The 19,792-nt window shown below is 51.4% G+C and overlaps 1 protein-coding gene across 1 annotated transcript in view; it reads left to right on the top strand.

The window, feature by feature from the left end:
• Positions 1 to 19,792, top strand: part of megf8 (multiple EGF-like-domains 8) — a gene marked incomplete at its 3' end in the record, with an annotated part of 790,270 nt that overhangs the window by 198,629 nt on the left and 571,849 nt on the right. Inside the window, exons 9-11 of the mRNA XM_041181277.1 lie at positions 6,907 to 7,032; positions 14,253 to 14,410; positions 15,056 to 15,163. Of these exons, the coding sequence (XP_041037211.1) occupies positions 6,907 to 7,032; positions 14,253 to 14,410; positions 15,056 to 15,163 (392 nt within the window). The remainder of the gene's footprint in view (positions 1 to 6,906; positions 7,033 to 14,252; positions 14,411 to 15,055; positions 15,164 to 19,792) is intronic.

Here is a 19,792-nt window from a genome sequence, read left to right as displayed (position 1 = left end):
GTGATCGGAGCAGAGGGCTGTGGGACAGTGTGTGTGTGTGATCGGAGCAGAGGGCTGTGGGACAGTGTGTGTGTGATCGGAGCAGAGGGCTGTGGGACAGTGTGTGTGTGATCGGAGCAGAGGGCTGTGGGACAGTGTGTGTGTGTGTGATCAGAGCAGAGGGCTGTGGGACAGTGTGTGTGTGATCGGAGCAGAGGGCTGTGGGACAGTGTGTGTGTGTGTGATCGGAGCAGAGGGCTGTGGGACAGTGTGTGTGTGTGTGATCAGAGCAGAGGGCTGTGGGACAGTGTGTGTGTGATCAGAGCAGAGGGCTGTGGGACAGTGTGTGTGTGTGATCGGAGCAGAGGGCTGTGGGACAGTGTGTGTGTGTGTGATCAGAGCAGAGGGCTGTGGGACAGTGTGTGTGTGTGTGATCGGAGCAGAGGGCTGTGGGACAGTGTGTGTGTGATCGGAGCAGAGGGCTGTGGGACAGTGTGTGTGTGATCGGAGCAGAGGGCTGTGGGACAGTGTGTGTGTGATCGGAGCAGAGGGCTGTGGGACAGTGTGTGTGTGTGATCGGAGCAGAGGGCTGTGGGACAGTGTGTGTGTGTGTGATCGGAGCAGAGGGCTGTGGGACAGTGTGTGTGTGATCGGAGCAGAGGGCTGTGGGACAGTGTGTGTGTGATCGGAGCAGAGGGCTGTGGGACAGTGTGTGTGTGTGTGATCAGAGCAGAGGGCTGTGGGACAGTGTGTGTGTGTGTGATCGGAGCAGAGGGCTGTGGGACAGTGTGTGTGTGATCGAGCAGAGGGCTGTGGGACAGTGTGTGTGTGATCGGAGCAGAGGGCTGTGGGACAGTGTGTGTGTGATCAGAGCAGAGGGCTGTGGGACAGTGTGTGTGTGTGTGATCGGAGCAGAGGGCTGTGGGACAGTGTGTGTGTGATCGGAGCAGAGGGCTGTGGGACAGTGTGTGTGTGATCGGAGCAGAGGGCTGTGGGACAGTGTGTGTGTGTGTGATCGGAGCAGAGGGCTGTGGGACAGTGTGTGTGTGTGTGATCAGAGCAGAGGGCTGTGGGACAGTGTGTGTGTGATCGGAGCAGAGGGCTGTGGGACAGTGTGTGTGTGATCGGAGCAGAGGGCTGTGGGACAGTGTGTGTGTGTGTGATCAGAGCAGAGGGCTGTGGGACAGTGTGTGTGTGATCGGAGCAGAGGGCTGTGGGACAGTGTGTGTGTGATCGGAGCAGAGGGCTGTGGGACAGTGTGTGTGTGATCGGAGCAGAGGGCTGTGGGACAGTGTGTGTGTGTGTGATCGGAGCAGAGGGCTGTGGGACAGTGTGTGTGTGTGTGATCGGAGCAGAGGGCTGTGGGACAGTGTGTGTGTGATCAGAGCAGAGGGCTGTGGGACAGTGTGTGTGTGATCAGAGCAGAGGGCTGTGGGACAGTGTGTGTGTGATCAGAGCAGAGGGCTGTGGGACAGTGTGTGTGTGATCGGAGCAGAGGGCTGTGGGACAGTGTGTGTGTGATCAGAGCAGAGGGCTGTGGGACAGTGTGTGTGTGATCGGAGCAGAGGGCTGTGGGACAGTGTGTGTGTGTGTGATCGGAGCAGAGGGCTGTGGGACAGTGTGTGTGTGATCGGAGCAGAGGGCTGTGGGACAGTGTGTGTGTGATCGGAGCAGAGGGCTGTGGGACAGTGTGTGTGTGATCGGAGCAGAGGGCTGTGGGACAGTGTGTGTGTGTGTGATCGGAGCAGAGGGCTGTGGGACAGTGTGTGTGTGATCAGAGCAGAGGGCTGTGGGACAGTGTGTGTGTGATCAGAGCAGAGGGCTGTGGGACAGTGTGTGTGTGTGTGATCAGAGCAGAGGGCTGTGGGACAGTGTGTGTGTGTGTGATCGGAGCAGAGGGCTGTGGGACAGTGTGTGTGTGTGTGTGATCGGAGCAGAGGGCTGTGGGACAGTGTGTGTGTGTGTGATCGGAGCAGAGGGCTGTGGGACAGTGTGTGTGTGTGTGGTCAGAGCAGAGGGCTGTGGGACAGTGTGTGTGTGTGTGATCAGAGCAGAGGGCTGTGGGACAGTGTGTGTGTGATCGGAGCAGAGGGCTGTGGGACAGTGTGTGTGTGTGTGATCAGAGCAGAGGGCTGTGGGACAGTGTGTGTGTGTGTGATCGGAGCAGAGGGCTGTGGGACAGTGTGTGTGTGTGTGATCGGAGCAGAGGGCTGTGGGACAGTGTGTGTGTGTGTGATCAGAGCAGAGGGCTGTGGGACAGTGTGTGTGTGTGTGATCGGAGCAGAGGGCTGTGGGACAGTGTGTGTGTGATCGGAGCAGAGGGCTGTGGGACAGTGTGTGTGTGATCGGAGCAGAGGGCTGTGGGACAGTGTGTGTGTGGTCAGAGCAGAGGGCTGTGGGACAGTGTGTGTGTGTGTGATCAGAGCAGAGGGCTGTGGGACAGTGTGTGTGTGATCGGAGCAGAGGGCTGTGGGACAGTGTGTGTGTGTGTGATCGGAGCAGAGGGCTGTGGGACAGTGTGTGTGTGTGTGATCAGAGCAGAGGGCTGTGGGACAGTGTGTGTGTGATCAGAGCAGAGGGCTGTGGGACAGTGTGTGTGTGTGTGATCGGAGCAGAGGGCTGTGGGACAGTGTGTGTGTGTGTGATCAGAGCAGAGGGCTGTGGGACAGTGTGTGTGTGTGTGATCGGAGCAGAGGGCTGTGGGACAGTGTGTGTGTGATCGGAGCAGAGGGCTGTGGGACAGTGTGTGTGTGATCGGAGCAGAGGGCTGTGGGACAGTGTGTGTGTGATCGGAGCAGAGGGCTGTGGGACAGTGTGTGTGTGTGTGATCGGAGCAGAGGGCTGTTGGTCAGTGTGTGTGTGTGTGATCGGAGCAGAGGGCTGTGGGACAGTGTGTGTGTGATCGGAGCAGAGGGCTGTGGGACAGTGTGTGTGTGATCGGAGCAGAGGGCTGTGGGACAGTGTGTGTGTGTGTGATCAGAGCAGAGGGCTGTGGGACAGTGTGTGTGTGTGTGATCGGAGCAGAGGGCTGTGGGACAGTGTGTGTGTGATCAGAGCAGAGGGCTGTGGGACAGTGTGTGTGTGATCGGAGCAGAGGGCTGTGGGACAGTGTGTGTGTGATCAGAGCAGAGGGCTGTGGGACAGTGTGTGTGTGTGTGATCGGAGCAGAGGGCTGTGGGACAGTGTGTGTGTGATCGGAGCAGAGGGCTGTGGGACAGTGTGTGTGTGATCGGAGCAGAGGGCTGTGGGACAGTGTGTGTGTGTGTGATCGGAGCAGAGGGCTGTGGGACAGTGTGTGTGTGTGTGATCGGAGCAGAGGGCTGTGGGACAGTGTGTGTGTGATCGGAGCAGAGGGCTGTGGGACAGTGTGTGTGTGATCGGAGCAGAGGGCTGTGGGACAGTGTGTGTGTGTGTGATCAGAGCAGAGGGCTGTGGGACAGTGTGTGTGTGATCGGAGCAGAGGGCTGTGGGACAGTGTGTGTGTGATCGGAGCAGAGGGCTGTGGGACAGTGTGTGTGTGTGTGATCGGAGCAGAGGTCTGTGGGACAGTGTGTGTGTGTGTGATCGGAGCAGAGGGCTGTGGGACAGTGTGTGTGTGATCAGAGCAGAGGGCTGTGGGACAGTGTGTGTGTGATCAGAGCAGAGGGCTGTGGGACAGTGTGTGTGTGATCAGAGCAGAGGGCTGTGGGACAGTGTGTGTGTGATCGGAGCAGAGGGCTGTGGGACAGTGTGTGTGTGATCAGAGCAGAGGGCTGTGGGACAGTGTGTGTGTGATCGGAGCAGAGGGCTGTGGGACAGTGTGTGTGTGTGTGATCGGAGCAGAGGGCTGTGGGACAGTGTGTGTGTGATCGGAGCAGAGGGCTGTGGGACAGTGTGTGTGTGATCGGAGCAGAGGGCTGTGGGACAGTGTGTGTGTGATCGGAGCAGAGGGCTGTGGGACAGTGTGTGTGTGTGTGATCGGAGCAGAGGGCTGTGGGACAGTGTGTGTGTGATCAGAGCAGAGGGCTGTGGGACAGTGTGTGTGTGATCAGAGCAGAGGGCTGTGGGACAGTGTGTGTGTGTGTGATCAGAGCAGAGGGCTGTGGGACAGTGTGTGTGTGATCGGAGCAGAGGGCTGTGGGACAGTGTGTGTGTGATCAGAGCAGAGAGCTGTGGGACAGTGTGTGTGTGATCAGAGCAGAGGGCTGTGGGACAGTGTGTGTGTGTGTGATCGGAGCAGAGCGCTGTGGGACAGTGTGTGTATGTGTGATCGGAGCAGAGGGCTGTGGGACAGTGTGTGTGTGATCGGAGCAGAGGGCTGTGGGACAGTGTGTGTCTGTGTGATCAGAGCAGAGGGCTGTGGGACAGTGTGTGTGTGATCGGAGCAGAGGGCTGTGGGACAGTGTGTGTGTGATCAGAGCAGAGGGCTGTGGGACAGTGTGTGTGTGATCAGAGCAGAGGGCTGTGGGACAGTGTGTGTGTGATCGGAGCAGAGGGCTGTGGGACAGTGTGTTTGTGATCCGAGCAGAGGGCTGTGGGACAGTGTGTGTGATCGGAGCAGAGGGCTGTGGGACAGTGTGTGTGTGATCGGAGCAGAGGGCTGTGGGACAGTGTGTGTGTGATCAGAGCAGAGGGCTGTGGGACAGTGTGTGTGTGATCGGAGCAGAGGGCTGTGGGACAGTGTGTGTGTGATCGGAGCAGAGGGCTGTGGGACAGTGTGTGTGTGTGTGATCGGAGCAGAGGGCTGTGGGACAGTGTGTGTGTGATCAGAGCAGAGGGCTGTGGGACAGTGTGTGTGTGATCAGAGCAGAGGGCTGTGGGGTAGTTGTGCCATGTGTTTTTGGGGTAATGTTTCCCGGGATTAATCAGGGTAACAGGTGCAGGGGACGCTGGGAGGTGTTTGCAGGGCAGTTCTGTGTGATTGATGTGGTTCTGGTGGGGTGAATTTAGGGTCAGTTGGGTGCTAGCTATAGGGTTAAATGAGTCGTTGGCCCTGATTGGGGATGTGAGTCAGTACCTTCAGGGGTAGCGAGGGAGAGTGTCGGCGCTCCCAGCTCCTCCATCCTCCCATTGCTGGTGCCTGACCACCGAACAGAACAGTAAAGATATGATGGATTCTGCTGACCTGAAATCTAGGGAGAGAATACTGGAACCACTCAGCAGGATGGAGAGGGGGTAACACAGTTGATATTTAAAGTCTGTGACCTTTGATCAGAACCAAGAAGAGGATTTTTAAAATACGCTCAAAGGATGTGGTCATCGCTGGCTTGGCCATGATTTATTGCCCATCCCTAATTGCCCCTTGAGAATTCAGCCGCTGCAGTCCCTGTGGTATAGGTACTCCCACAGCGCTGTTAGGGAGGGAGTTCCCGGATTTTGTCCATGTGGTGTAGGTACACCCTCAGTGCTGTTAGGGAGGGAGTTCCAGGATTTTGTCCGTGTGGTGTAGGTACACCCACAGCACTGTTAGTGAGGGAGTTCCAGGATTTTGTCCATGTGGTGTAGGTACACCCACAGTGCTGTTAGGGAGGGAGTTCCAGGATTTTGTCCCTGTGGTGTAGGTACACCCACAGTGCTGTTAGGGAGGGAGTTCCAGGATTTTGTCCCTGTGGTGTAGGTACACCCACAGCGCTGTTAGGGAGTTCCAGGATTTTGTCCGTGTGGTGTAGGTACACCACAGCGCTGTTAGGGAGGGAGTTCCAGGATTTTGTCCCTGTGGTGTAGGTACACCCACAGTGCTGTTAGGGAGGGAGTTCCAGGATGTTGTCCCTGTGGTGTAGGTACACCCACAGCACTGTTAGGGAGTTCCAGGATTTTGTCCGTGTGGTGTAGGTACACCACAGCGCTGTTAGGGAGGGAGTTCCAGGATTTTGTCCGTATGGTGTAGGTACATCCACAGTGCTGTTAGGGAGGGAGTTCCAGGATTTTGTCCGTATGGTGTAGGTACACCCACAGTGCTGTTAGGGAGCGAGTTCCAGGATTTTGACCCAGCGACAATGAAGGAACGGCTGATATATTTCCAAGTCAGGATGGTGAGTGACTTGGAGGGGAACTTCCAGGTGGTGGTGTTCCCATGTGTCTGCTGCCCTTGTCCTTCTAGGTGGTAGTGGTCGTGGGTTTGGAAGATGCTGTCGAAGGAGCTGCTGCAGTACATCTTGTAGATGGTACACACGCTGCTGCGAGAGGGCCATATGAACTCGGAGCAGGAGTAGGCCCCTCAAGCCTCCTCCACCAGATTATTGCTGATTGGTGACTCCACCTTCCCACCTGCCCTGATTATCTGTCACCCATTTGCTTATCAAGAATCTATCTCCCTCTGCCGTTAAAAACATTCATAAACTCTGCTTCCACTGCCTTTTCAGGAAGAGGAGTCCAAAGACACTCTATCCTCTGAGAGAAAAAGTCTTTTCTCATCTCTGTCTTAAATGAGCGGCCCCTTATTTTTAAACAGTGACCCCTAGTTCTAGATTCTCCCACAAGAGGAAACATCCTCTCCACATCCACCCTGTCAAGACCACTCAGGGTCTTATATAATTCTTCTAAATTCCAGCCCTTCATCATGACAACCTGCCCATTCCAGGTATTAGCCCAGGGAGTGAATGTTTAAGATCGGTGGTGGGCTGCCACTCAAGCGGGGCTGCTTTGTCCTGGATGGTGTCGAGCTTCTTGAGTGTTGTGGGAGCTGCACTCGTCCAGGCAAGTGGGGAGTATTCCATCACACTCCTGACTTGTGCCTTGTAGATGGTGGACAGACTTTGGGGAGTCAGGAGGTGAGTTACTCACTGCAGGATTCCCAGCCTCTGACCTGCTCTTGTAGCCACAGTATTTATATGACTAGTCCAGTCCAGTTTCTGGTCAGTGGTAACCCCCAGGGTGTTTATGTATCACCACAGGATGATAGTGCGAGTGCTGTAAGCTTGAACCTGACGCTGTTCTCCCTGATTGTAGGTGGTAATGTTCACATTCACTATCATGAAGAGAAGTGTTATGATGGCGACATCTTTTTCTACCACCTGGGCTGCCACCAGTGGGTCTCCAGCGAGGAGCTTGGCCTCTTGATCAGCACTGGCGATGGTAAGAGAACACCATATAAGAACACGAGATCTAGGAGCAGGGGTAGGCCAGTCAGCCCCTCGAGCCTGCTTCACCATTCAGTAAGATGGCGGCTGATCTGACTGTGACCTTCACTCCACTTTCCTGTCTGTCCCCCATAACCCTCGACTCCCTTGTCGATGAAAAATCTGTCTAACTCGCCCTTGAATGTATTCAATGCCCCAGCCTCCACTATGCTCTGGGGAAGAGAATCCCACAGTCTCATCATCGTCTGAGAGAAAAAACATTCTCCCCATCTCCATCATAAATGAATGACCCCTTATTTTTAAACTCTGTCTCCTTCTTCGAGATTCCCCCAATGAGGGGAAACATCCTCCAGTCTCCATCCGGTCAAGTTCCCTCAGGATCTGACAGCATCTGCGGAGAGGGACACAGTTAAAGTTTCCAGTCCGTATGTCTAAATTTTTCCTTAGTTCTGATGAAGAGTCACACGGACTCGAAACGTTAACCGTGTCCCTCTCCGCAGATGCTGTCGGACCTGCTGAGTTTTTCCAGGTATTTTTGTTTTTGTTTTGGATTTCCAGCATCTGCAGTTTTTTGCTTTTAATTTTTTCCCTCAGGATCTGATATGTTTCAATACCCTCATCCCCCATTCTTCTTAACTCCAATGGGCATAGTCCCAACCTTCCAACCACCATGACCACATAAAAGGTGTTTCCTTAAAGTGGCCTTTGAGCTAAGAATTTGTGTGTGTGTATGTTGCATCCCTTTTAATTTTAGAGTAGTTTAATTTAAAAATAACCCAGCCGACAATCTTCAGTCTTCGTTGAGAGAAAGATTAACTTATTACAAAACTGCTACTATAAGTTATTTACCTAAAAGTGATAAAGTTATTAACTAAAATACAGATGCCAAGATTAAAAAGCATATAAAGATAAAAAGAGATCTAAAGATGAGATTTCAAAGCAATCTTTGATATATTGCTGCGGGCCCCTTGCTTGAACTCCTCCTCTCCGAAGTGAAGGGGTTGAAACTTGAGGTTCATTTTAGCAGCTGCGATGGCTTCTGCAGTTGAAGAGTTGCCATTGCAGGTAGACTCAACAAGCAGCACACGCCCTGGGAGCGAGTGAAGGCTCCTGTTTTCACTTTTGCAGTAATGCAGGTGGTGGCTGTTGGGAGTCTGATTCAGTACAGCAGGTCCGATTGCTGTTTCTGTAACCTTCCCTGGTCTCTCTGTGGTGAGAAGCAGTTTCTGTTTGAAGCTGCCTCTCTGATCATATTCAAGGAGGTTCTCTCTTTAGGCAGCTTCCAGCCTTTCTTATTGTCTTAACTCAAAGATGGCTGCTCCCAAAACAAAAAATACCTGGAAAAACTCAGCAGGTCTGGCAGCATCGGCGGAGAAGAGCAGAGTCGAGTATGATGGCTGCTCCCAACCTGACGAATCATGTTCCCATATTAGGTATCGGCCATTCAGCAGTCTTTCTCCCACCTGGGGTTCTTATAGCTTTTCATTCAGGTCCTTATCAGCTCATTGATTTTGTTCTGAAAGAAGATCAGCAAGTGGAAGGGTCTCATGTGGAACACCCATTGAATAATGATCTTGAGATGAGCAGTTTGATAAGGTTTTGGAACCCATAACGAAAGGTGCCAAGTTGTCTGTCCACACATCCCTTCTCTGAACAAAGGCTTTTGAAAAGTTTTGTTTTAGCAAATGTGCTTTTCAAACAGTTGTCCTTTCGAATCAATGTTATCATAACTACACGTGGCACCGACCTTTCCTCATAAACTAATCCCTTCATCCCAGGCCTCAGTCGAGTGAACCTTCTCTGATCCTAATGCAATTATATCCTTTCTCAAGTAAGGAGACCAAAACTGTACACGGTACTCCAGGTGTGGTCTAAGTAAGAGAGATGTTAACCCAGTTTGTGTGTCGAATCAGACCCAATCTGTCTGTTAGGTCGTTCCAGAGCATAGCAACTGGATGTGGAGTTTTTTCCCTCGTAGCTCCGCTGTTATTTTGCTGATTGTTGACGTTTTCGACTGTGCCAGAACAGGCGGCTCTGTGTTTGTACACAGCGAGAGAGAAGCACTGCGCTCATGGAGCTCCGACAGAGCTTCCCAGGCTTTGTGTCCCTCAGGAGTCAGAATGGAACCTTCAAGTCTCCATCAGCAGGTACCCATGTGGATGATAACCTAGTGTAAACCAATGGCAGCATCAGCCCTGTGCAGTAATGCAGTGTCGCTGGATAAACCAATGACAGCATCAGCCCTGTGCAGTAATGCAGTGTCGCTGGATAAACCAATGGCAGCATCAGCCCTGTGCAGTAATGCAGTGTCACTGGATAAACCAATGGCAGCATCAGCCCTGTGCAGTAATGCAGTGTCGCTGGATAAACCAATGGCAGCATCAGCCCTGTGCAGTAATGCAGTGTCGCTGGATAAACCAATGGCAGCATCAGCTCTGTGCAGTAATGCAGTGTCGCTGGATAAACCAATGGCAGCATCAGCCCTGTGCAGTAATGCAGTGTCACTGGATAAACCAATGGCAGCATCAGCTCTGTGCAGTAATGCAGTGTCGCTGGATAAACCAATGGCAGCATCAGCCCTGTGCAGTAATGCAGTGTCGCTGGATAAACCAATGGCAGCATCAGCCCTGTGCAGTAATGCAGTGTCGTTGGAACAGACTGCACCTTCATTAGGCCCTCGCTAAACAGTGGAACAATAAACCAATAAAGAACGGGGAGGCTCCGGGTGGTGGTAATAATCAGAGGGTCTGAGAATTTATATCAGAGCAAGATTTCAACAGAAATCCTCAGGGAGCAGACGAGAATACAGAGAGGTCTAACCATGGTTCAGTAGAGGTTTAACATAACTTCCCTACTTTTCAATTCTATCTCTGTTTTAAAAAAAACCTGTGATTGCTGTGTTTGTATTCTGAGATCCCTTTGTTCCTCTATCCTAACCTACACTCGCACATTCCAAGTAACAAGTGACCTCCCTACTTCCTACCAAAATACGCTACCTCACATTTACCTGTGTTGCGTTTCATGTGCCAATGATTTGCCCGCTCTGCAAGTTTATTCATGTCCTCCTGTAATTTGTTGCAATCGTCCCTCCTCCTCCATCTGTCCCCCCACAAATTTAGTGTCATCACAAATTCTGTTTTTGATTCCAAAGTGAACAGTGTAGCAGTGTCTCAGCAAACACAAGTGCGATAGGTCAAATCATGTCAGAAATACACATCCTACAATATTTTTTTCCCTTCAACTATTTACTCAATTGCCCTTTAAAAGTTACTCCTGAATCTGCTTCCATCGCCCTTTCAGGCAGCACTTTCCAGCTCAGAAGTCACTATGCAAAAAATGTTTCCTCATGTCAATCAGTACCAGATGTCAGATAAACCGTCTGATGATTTAGCAACTGTGGAGAGAGGTGGCGGTGAGATAGCGCTGGGTGTGTGAAAATCAATGCTGTGCTTTCAGATGATGATGCCACCGGGGGGCACTAGGAGGAAGTCCAGGATCAATCCTTGGATACCGGAGGTAAGGGAGTGGGAGCAGGAAAAGAAGTCATTGCAAGTGATTCTTTGGCTCCGATTAGATAGGTAAGAATGGAACCAGGTGAGAGCAGTCTCACCCAGCTGGCTGACAGTGGAGAGGCATTGGAGGAGGATGATGTAGTCAAAGGCTGTAGACGAGTCGAGAATGATGAGAAGAGTACAGCATCCAACTCCCTTTACACTGTCCCATTAAGCAGCCCAGATCTCTTTAAATAAGGAGACCAAAGGTGTACACAGTACTCTCGATGTGGTCTCACCAAGGCCCTGTACAACTATAGTAAAACTTCCCTTCTTTTATATTCCAATCTCCTTGCAATAAGCAACATTCCATTTGCCTTCTTAATCACTTGCTGTACCTGCATACTAACTTCTTTGTGATTTATATACCAGGGCCCCCAGATCCCTCTGTACTGCAGCATTCTGCAATCTCTCTCCTTTTACATAATATTCTGTTTCCCTATTCTTCCTGCCAAAGTGGACAACCTCACATTGTCCCACGTTATTCTCCATCTGCCAGATTTTTGTCCGCTTGCTTAACCTATCTATCCCTTTGCAGACTCCTTAACTCCTCTTCACAACTTACTCACTTACCTATCCTTGTGTCATCAGCAATTTTAACAACTATACATTCAGTCCCTTCATCCAAGTCATTTATATAAACTGTAAATAGTTGAGGCCCCAGTACTGATCCCTGTGGCAGCAGACTCATTACATCTTGCCAACCTGAAAATGACCCATTTATTCCTACTTTCTGTTTCCCCTTAGCTAACCAATCATCTTTTATGTTACCCCTCTACACCTTGAGCTCTTTTGTGTGTGATGTGGCACCTTGTCAAATGCCTTCTGGAAATCCAAGGACAGCACATCCGCAGGTTCCTCTTTATCCACATTGCTTGTTACTTCCTCAAAGAACTCAAATAAATTAGTCAAACACAATTTCCCTTTCACAAAACCATGTCGACTCTGCCTGATTGCATTGCGATTTTCTAAGTGCCCCACTATAAGCACCTTAACAATAGATTCCCACAATTTCCCCACGGCAGATGTTAAGCTGACTGGTCTGTAGTTTCCCACTTTCTGTCTCCCTCCTTTCTTGAATAGAGGAGCCACATTTGCAGTTTTCCAATCTGATGGAACCTTTCCAGAATCTAGGGAATTTTGGAAAATTACAATCAATGCATCTACTATCCCAGCAGTCGCTTCATTTAAGACCCTAGGATCTGGGGACTTGTCAGCTTTTTAGTTCTAATAATTTTCAATCCCCTTTCCCTGGTGATTGTAATTTTTTTAAATTCCTCCCTCCCTTTCACCCCTTGATTTACATTTTTTTCTGGGATGTTATTTGTATCTTTTACCAAGAAGACAGACCCATTTATTCAATTCATCTGCCATTTCCTTATTCTACTTTATTAATTTCCCAGACACACACTCTAAGGGACCAACACTCTCTACTTTTTTCCTTTTTAAATACCTGTAGAAACTCTCGTCTGTTTTTACATTCCTAGCTAGCTTTCTCTCTTACTTTAATTCCTCCCTCTTTTTTTTGGTCATTCTTTTTATATAAGGAACATAGGAGTAGGCCATTCAGCCCATCGATCCTGCTCTGACATGTAACTAAATCATGGCTGATAGTCTACCTCACTGCCACTTTCCCACGCTATCCCCATATCCCTCAATGGTCATTAGGATCCAGAAACCTATTGATTCCTGCCTTGCACATGCTCAATGACACAATATTCTGCCCAGTCTTTTGACCTGCCAATAATCTTTGCAGAATTGTACGCTTTTTCTTTCAATTTGATACTATCTTTAACTTCCTTATTTGGCTACAGATGGTGCAGCCTTCCCTAGAATCTTTCATTCTCACTGGAATATATCTTTGCTGAGTGTTACAAAATATCTCCTTAAATATCTGTCACGGCCTCTCTACTGACCTATCCCTTAACCTAGTTTCCCAGTTCACTTTATTTAGCTCGATCTTCATACCCTGCCCTTATTTAAGCTTAAAAAACTAGGCTTAGACCCACTCTTGAAAAATTCAATTGTGGTATGATCACTGCTACCCAGGGGCTCCTTTACTGTGAGGCCATTAAGTCACGCTATCTCATTGCACATTACCGCATCTAGAATAGCCTGCTCTCTGGTGTAGCATGTGCTGATCCAAGGAACTCCCAAAAACCCTCCGTGAGCTCATCTTCTAGGCTTCCTTTGCCATTCTGATTTGTAATACTTCCACAGCAGGTACAGCACAGGGTTAGATGCAGGTCCTTCTGCATTGTCCCATCAAATACTCCCAGGAGAGGTACAGCACGGGGTCTGACAGCATCTGCGGAGAGGAACACAGTTAACGTTTCGAGTCCGTATGACTCTTCATCAAAACTAAGGAAAACTGGAAAAGGGGTGAAATATAAACTGGTTTAAGGAGTGGGACAGGAAGAGCTGGATAGAGGGCCAGTGATAGGTGGAGATAACCAAAAGATGTCACAGACAAAAGGACAAAGAGGTGTTGAAGGTGGTGATATTATCTAAGGAATGTGCTAATGGGGACATTAAGGGTAGAAAGCAGGACGAGCAAGGTGGGGGGTGGGGTGGGGGGAAGGGATCGAAATAGGTTAAAAAGTAGAGATAAAACAATGGATAGAAATACATTTAAAAATAATGGAAATAGGTGGGAAAAGAAAAATCTATATAAATTATATGAAAAAGGGGTATCGGAAAGGGGGTGGGGACGGAGGAGAGAGTTCATGATCTAAAGTTGTTGAACTCAATATTCAGTCCGGAAGGCTGTAAAGTGCCTAGTCGGAAGATGAGGTGTTGTTCCTCCAGTTTGCGTTGGGCTTCACTGGAACAATGCAGCAAACCAAGGACAGACATGTGGGCAAGAGAGCAGGGTGGAGTGTTAAAATGGCAAGCGACAGGGAGGTTTGGGTCATGCTTGCGGACAGACCACAGGTGTTCTGCAAAGCAGTCACCCGGTCTGTGTTTGGTCTCTCCAACGTCGAGGAGACCACATTGGGAGCAGCGAATGCAGTAGACTAAGTTGAGGGAAGTGCAAGTGAAATGTTGCTTCAATTGAAAGGATTGAATCCTACTCTCATAGGACTTCCCATTATTATTTCATGTGGGTTTAGTTTAACCTCTAGATTAGGTGTAGACCTCATTAGGCCAATGGGCAACCCTTCCGGCCATTTTAAACCAGTTTCTCTACAAAACTTGGCTAGTTTGTTTTTCAAAGTACCATTATTTCTTTCCACTATTCCAGATGATTGCGGCTGGTAAGAGCAATGCAAGTTTTGCTTAATACATGCACATAAGATTCAAGTTAAACATAGTCAGGGTGTTAACAATTCATGACTTCCTCCTTTTTGTCCGTGGTGGGTTTCAGCAGGCTACGGGACAACTGGCTATTTACTTAGCTTACTCCCTCTTACCTCTCTATTTCCTGTCCTGCAATATTTTCTTTCTCCCAGGACAGGTACAGCACAGGGTTAGATACAGAGTAAATCGCCTGCTACACTGTCCCCATCAAACACTCCCAGGACAGGTACAGCACGGGGTTAGATACAGAGTAAATCGCCCGCTACACTGTCCCCATCAAACACTCCCAAGACGGGTACAGCACAGAGTGTTCATCCTCATCGGATACTAAGGTTTTGAATTCCATCTGCTTCTATTTTCTCAGGGCGAGAGAGTAAATCCTTCCGAGGGCGATATTCCCATGTTGCCGCGGTGATGAACGGAAATATCCTGCTGGTTGCCGGGGGATACAGTGGCCGACCTATGGGTGACCTCATAGCCTACAAGGTTCCAATTTTCGTGTCTCAGGTGTTGGTCCAAAATGTGAGTACGGACTGTCTGATGGGTGGAATATCTCTTCAGCCCTGTAACCAGGGGTTAGAAGCCTGGGAGCAGAGGGCTGAGAGGGAAGATCGATACAGGATGAAATGTTGCTAACTCGTAGGGACTTTAAAGAGGGTGTTGAAAGAGAGATGGGTTGTGGGGGTCGTGTGGTCACAACACCTTTGAAAGGAGGAGGAGGAGACATTAAGATGTCTGTTAAAATTAATCTCCGCAGAGAGCACAACTGCAAGGATTTATCTCAACACGAAGAAACAATGGTTAAGTCTTGGCTGGGCATCGCACTTGTCAAGGTTTTGGAGAGAGTGCAGTGGCGATTTGCCAGAGATGAGGGAATTCATTTACACGGGGAGACGGGAAAATCTCGGCATGCCCTCCGAAGAGGATTTAGGGAAGATTCCACAGAGAAGTTCAAAGTTATCAGGAGTTTAATAGTGGAACAAGGGAGAAACAGTTTATAGTGACGGTGGGTCTGGTCCTGCCTGGGGTGGCGGGTTGTCTGGCTCACTCTGGGTTCTGTCTGACACCGCTGTGTGTTTGCAGGTGACCAGTGAAGCAGGGATTCGCTGTGGGAGACATGATCTTTACCTCTTCTTATCCTGATCTGTGCTGACTATTTTGTTGAAGGTTCACCTGGATTATTGTTCGCTGTATGGCATGGAGCAGGTCTGTAACAGGGACCCTGACTGTGTGTGGTGTCAGGCTCGGTGTCAGAGCTATCAACAGCACAGCACGGTGAGTATGGGGGGGGGAGGGGTCTGCGTGGGATAGGGAGTGAGCAAGGTGTGGGTGTGAATGAGACTGGGTGTGTTAGTGTGAGGGAGATGGGGTGTGTGGGTGTGAAAGAGATTGGGTGTGTGGGTGTGTTAGTGTGAGGGAGATGGGGTGTGTGGGTGTGTTAGTGTGAGGGAGATGGGGTGTGTGGGTGTGTTAGTGTGAGGGAGATGGGCTGTGTGGGTGTGAGGGAGATGGGGTGTGTGGGTGTGAGGGAGATGGGGTGTGTGGGTGTGTTAGTGTGAGGGAGATGGGGTGTGTGGGTGTGTTAGTGTGAGGGAGATGGGGTGTGTGGGTGTGTTAGTGTGAGGGAGATGGGGTGTGTGGGTGTGTTAGTGTGAGGGAGATGGGGTGTGTGTGGGTGTGTTAGTGTGAGGGAGATGGGGTGTGTGGGTGTGTTAGTGTGAGGGAGATGGGGTGTGTGGGTGTGTTAGTGTGAGGGAGATGGGGTGTGTGGGTGTGTTAGTGTGAGGGAGATGGGGTGTGTGGGTGTGTTAGTGTGAGGGAGATGGGGTGTGTGGGTGTGTGGGTGTGAGGGAGATGGGGTGTGTGTGGGTGTGTTAGTGTGAGGGAGATGGGGTGTGTGTGGGTGTGTTAGTGTGAGGGAGATGGGGTGTGTGGGTGTGTTAGTGTGAGGGAGATGGGGTGTGTGGGTGTGTTAGTGTGAGGGAGATGGGGTGTGTGGGTGTGTTAGTGTGAGGGAGATGGGGTGTGTGGGTGTGTTAGTGTGAGGGAGATGGGGTGTGTGGGTGTGTTAGTGTGAGGGAGATGGGGTGTGTGGGTGTGTTAGTGTGAGGGAGATGGGGTGTGTGTGGGTGTGTTAGTGTGAGGGAGATGGGGTGTGTGGGTGTGTTAGTGTGAGGGAGATGGGGTGTGTGTGGGTGTGTTAGTGTGAGGGAGATGGGGTGTGTGTGGGTGTGTTAGTGTGAGGGAGATGGGGTGTGTGGGTGTGTTAGTGTGAGGGAGATGGGGTGTGTGTGGGTGTGTTAGTGTGAGGGAGATGGGGTGTGTGGGTGTGTTAGTGTGAGGGAGGTGGGGTGTGTGGGTGTGTTAGTGTGAGGGAGGTGGGGTGTGTGGGTGTGTTAGTGTGAGGGAGATGGGGTGTGTGGGTGTGAGGGAGATGGGGTGTGTGGGTGTGTTAGTGTGAGGGAGATGGGGTGTGTGGGTGTGTTAGTGTGAGGGAGATGGGGTGTGTGGGTGTGTTAGTGTGAGGGAGATGGGGTGTGTGGGTGTGTTAGTCTGAGGGAGATGGGGTGTGTGGGTGTGAGGGAGATGGGGTGTGTGGGTGTGTTAGTGTGAGGGGGATTGGGTGTGTGGGTGTGTTAGTGTGAGGGAGATTGGGTGTGTGGGTGTGTTAGTGTGAGGGAAATGGGGTGTGTGGGTGTGTTAGTGTGAGGGAGATGGGGTGTGTGGGTGTGTTAGTGTGAGGGAGATTGAGTGTGTGGGTGTGTTAGTGTGAGGGAAATGGGGTGTGTGGGTGTGTTAGTGTGAGGGAGATGGGGTGTGTGGGTGTGTTAGTGTGAGGGAGATGGGGTGTGTGGGTGTGTTAGTGTGAGGGAGATGGGGTGTGTGGGTGTGTTAGTGTGAGGGAGATTGGGTGTGTGGGTGTGTTAGTGTGAGGGAGATGGGGTGTGTGGGTGTGTTAGTGTGAGGGAGATGGGGTGTGTGGGTGTGTTAGTGTGAGGGAGATGGGGTGTGTGGGTGTGTTAGTGTGAGGGAGATGGGATGTGTGTGGGTGTGTTAGTGTGAGGGAGATGGGATGTGTGTGGGTGTGTTAGTGTGAGGGAGATTGGGTGTGTGGGTGTGTTAGTGTGAGGGAAATGGGGTGTGTGGGTGTGTTAGTGTGAGGGAGATGGGGTGTGTGGGTGTGTTAGTGTGAGGGAGATGTGGTGTGTGGGTGTGTTAGTGTGAGGGAGATGGGGTGTGTGTGGGTGTGTTAGTGTGAGGGAGATGGGGTGTGTGGGTGTGTTAGTGTGAGGGAGATGGGGTGTGTGTGGGTGTGTTAGTGTGAGGGAGATGGGGTGTGTGGGTGTGTTAGTCTGAGGGAGATGGGGTGTGTGGGTGTGAGGGAGATGGGGTGTGTGGGTGTGTTAGTGTGAGGGGGATTGGGTGTGTGGGTGTGTTAGTGTGAGGGAGATGGGGTGTGTGGGTGTGTTAGTGTGAGGGAGATGGGGTGTGTGGGTGTGTTAGTGTGAGGGAGATGGGGTGTGTGGGTGTGTTAGTGTGAGGGAGATGGGGTGTGTGGGTGTGTTAGTGTGAGGGAGATGGGTTGTGTGGGTGTGTTAGTGTGAGGGAGATGGGGTGTGTGGGTGTGTTAGTGTGAGGGAGATTGGGTGTGTGGGTGTGTTAGTGTGAGGGAGATTGGGTGTGTGGGTGTGTTAGTGCGAGGGAGATGGGGTGTGTGGGTGTGAGGGAGATGGGGTGTGTGGGTGTGTTAGTGTGAAGGAGATGGGGTGTGTGGGTGTGTTAGTGTGAGGGAGATGGGGTGTGTGGGTGTGTTAGTGTGAGGGAGATGGGGTGTGTGGGTGTGTTAGTGTGAGGGAGATGGGGTGTGTGGGTGTGTTAGTGTGAGGGAGATTGGGTGTGTGGGTGTGTTAGTGTGAGGGAGATGGGGTGTGTGTGGGTGTGTTAGTGTGAGGGAGATTGGGTGTTTGGGTGTGTTAGTGTGAGGGAGATGGGGTGTGTGGGTGTGTTAGTGTGAGGGAGATGGGGTGTGTGGGTGTGTTAGTGTGAGGGAGATGGGGTGTGTGTGGGTGTGTTAGTGTGAGGGAGATGGGGTGTGTGTGGGTGTGTTAGTGTGAGGGAGATGGGGTGTGTGGATGTGTTAGTGTGAGGGAGATGGGGTGTGTGTGGGTGTGTTAGTGTGAGGGAGATGGGGTGTGTGGGTGTGTTAGTGTGAGGGAGATGGGGTGTGTGGGTGTGAGGGAGATGGGGTGTGTGGGTGTGTTAGTGTGAGGGAGATGGGGTGTGTGGGTGTGTTAGTGTGAGGGAGATGGGGTGTGTGGGTGTGTTAGTGTGAGGGAGATGGGGTGTGTGTGGGTGTGTTAGTGTGAGGGAGATGGGGTGTGTGGGTGTGTTAGTGTGAGGGAGATGGGGTGTGTGTGGGTGTGTTAGTGTGAGGGAGATGGGGTGTGTGGGTGTGTTAGTCTGAGGGAGATGGGGTGTGTGGGTGTGAGGGAGATGGGGTGTGTGGGTGTGTTAGTGTGAGGGGGATTGGGTGTGTGGGTGTGTTAGTGTGAGGGAGATGGGGTGTGTGGGTGTGTTAGTGTGAGGGAGATGGGGTGTGTGGGTGTGTTAGTGTGAGGGAGATGGGGTGTGTGGGTGTGTTAGTGTGAGGGAGATGGGGTGTGTGGGTGTGTTAGTGTGAGGGAGATGGGTTGTGTGGGTGTGTTAGTGTGAGGGAGATGGGGTGTGTGGGTGTGTTAGTGTGAGGGAGATTGGGTGTGTGGGTGTGTTAGTGTGAGGGAGATTGGGTGTGTGGGTGTGTTAGTGCGAGGGAGATGGGGTGTGTGGGTGTGAGGGAGATGGGGTGTGTGGGTGTGTTAGTGTGAAGGAGATGGGGTGTGTGGGTGTGTTAGTGTGAGGGAGATGGGGTGTGTGGGTGTGTTAGTGTGAGGGAGATGGGGTGTGTGGGTGTGTTAGTGTGAGGGAGATGGGGTGTGTGGGTGTGTTAGTGTGAGGGAGATGGGGTGTGTGGGTGTGTTAGTGTGAGGGAGATTGGGTGTGTGGGTGTGTTAGTGTGAGGGAGATGGGGTGTGTGTGGGTGTGTTAGTGTGAGGGAGATTGGGTGTTTGGGTGTGTTAGTGTGAGGGAGATGGGGTGTGTGGGTGTGTTAGTGTGAGGGAGATGGGGTGTGTGGGTGTGTTAGTGTGAGGGAGATGGGGTGTGTGTGGGTGTGTTAGTGTGAGGGAGATGGGGTGTGTGTGGGTGTGTTAGTGTGAGGGAGATGGGGTGTGTGGATGTGTTAGTGTGAGGGAGATGGGGTGTGTGTGGGTGTGTTAGTGTGAGGGAGATGGGGTGTGTGGGTGTGTTAGTGTGAGGGAGATGGGGTGTGTGGGTGTGAGGGAGATGGGGTGTGTGGGTGTGTTAGTGTGAGGGAGATGGGGTGTGTGTGGGTGTGTTAGTGTGAGGGAGATGGGGTGAGTGGGTGTGTGGGTGTGAGGGAGATGGGGTGTGTGTGAGTGTGTTAGTGTGAGGGAGATGGGGTGTGTGGGTGTGTTAGTGTGAGGGAGATGGGGTGTGTGTGGGTGTCTTAGTGTGAGGGAGATGGGGTGTGTGGGTGTGTTAGTGTGAGGGAGATGGGGTGTGTGGGTGTGTTAGTGTGAGGGAGATGGGGTGTGTGGGTGTGTTAGTGTGAGGGAGATGGGGTGTGTGGGTGTGTTAGTGTGAGGGAGATGGGGTGTGTGGGTGTGTTAGTGTGAGGGAGATGGGGTGTGTGGGTGTGTTAGTGTGAGGGAGATGGGGTGTGTGGGTGTGTTAGTGTGAGGGAGATGGTGTATCAGAGTGAATGAGATTGGGGGGGGCGGTGTAAGTGTGAATGTGATTGGGGGGGTGTCAGTGTGAATGAGATTGGGGGGCAGTGTCAGTGTG

Source organism: Carcharodon carcharias, assembly GCF_017639515.1.
Source record: "Carcharodon carcharias isolate sCarCar2 chromosome 29 unlocalized genomic scaffold, sCarCar2.pri SUPER_29_unloc_7, whole genome shotgun sequence".
NCBI classification, from domain to species: domain Eukaryota; kingdom Metazoa; phylum Chordata; class Chondrichthyes; order Lamniformes; family Lamnidae; genus Carcharodon; species Carcharodon carcharias.
The sequence above is the reverse complement of the archived record's forward strand: the minus strand, read 5'-3'. Positions and strand labels throughout refer to the sequence as shown.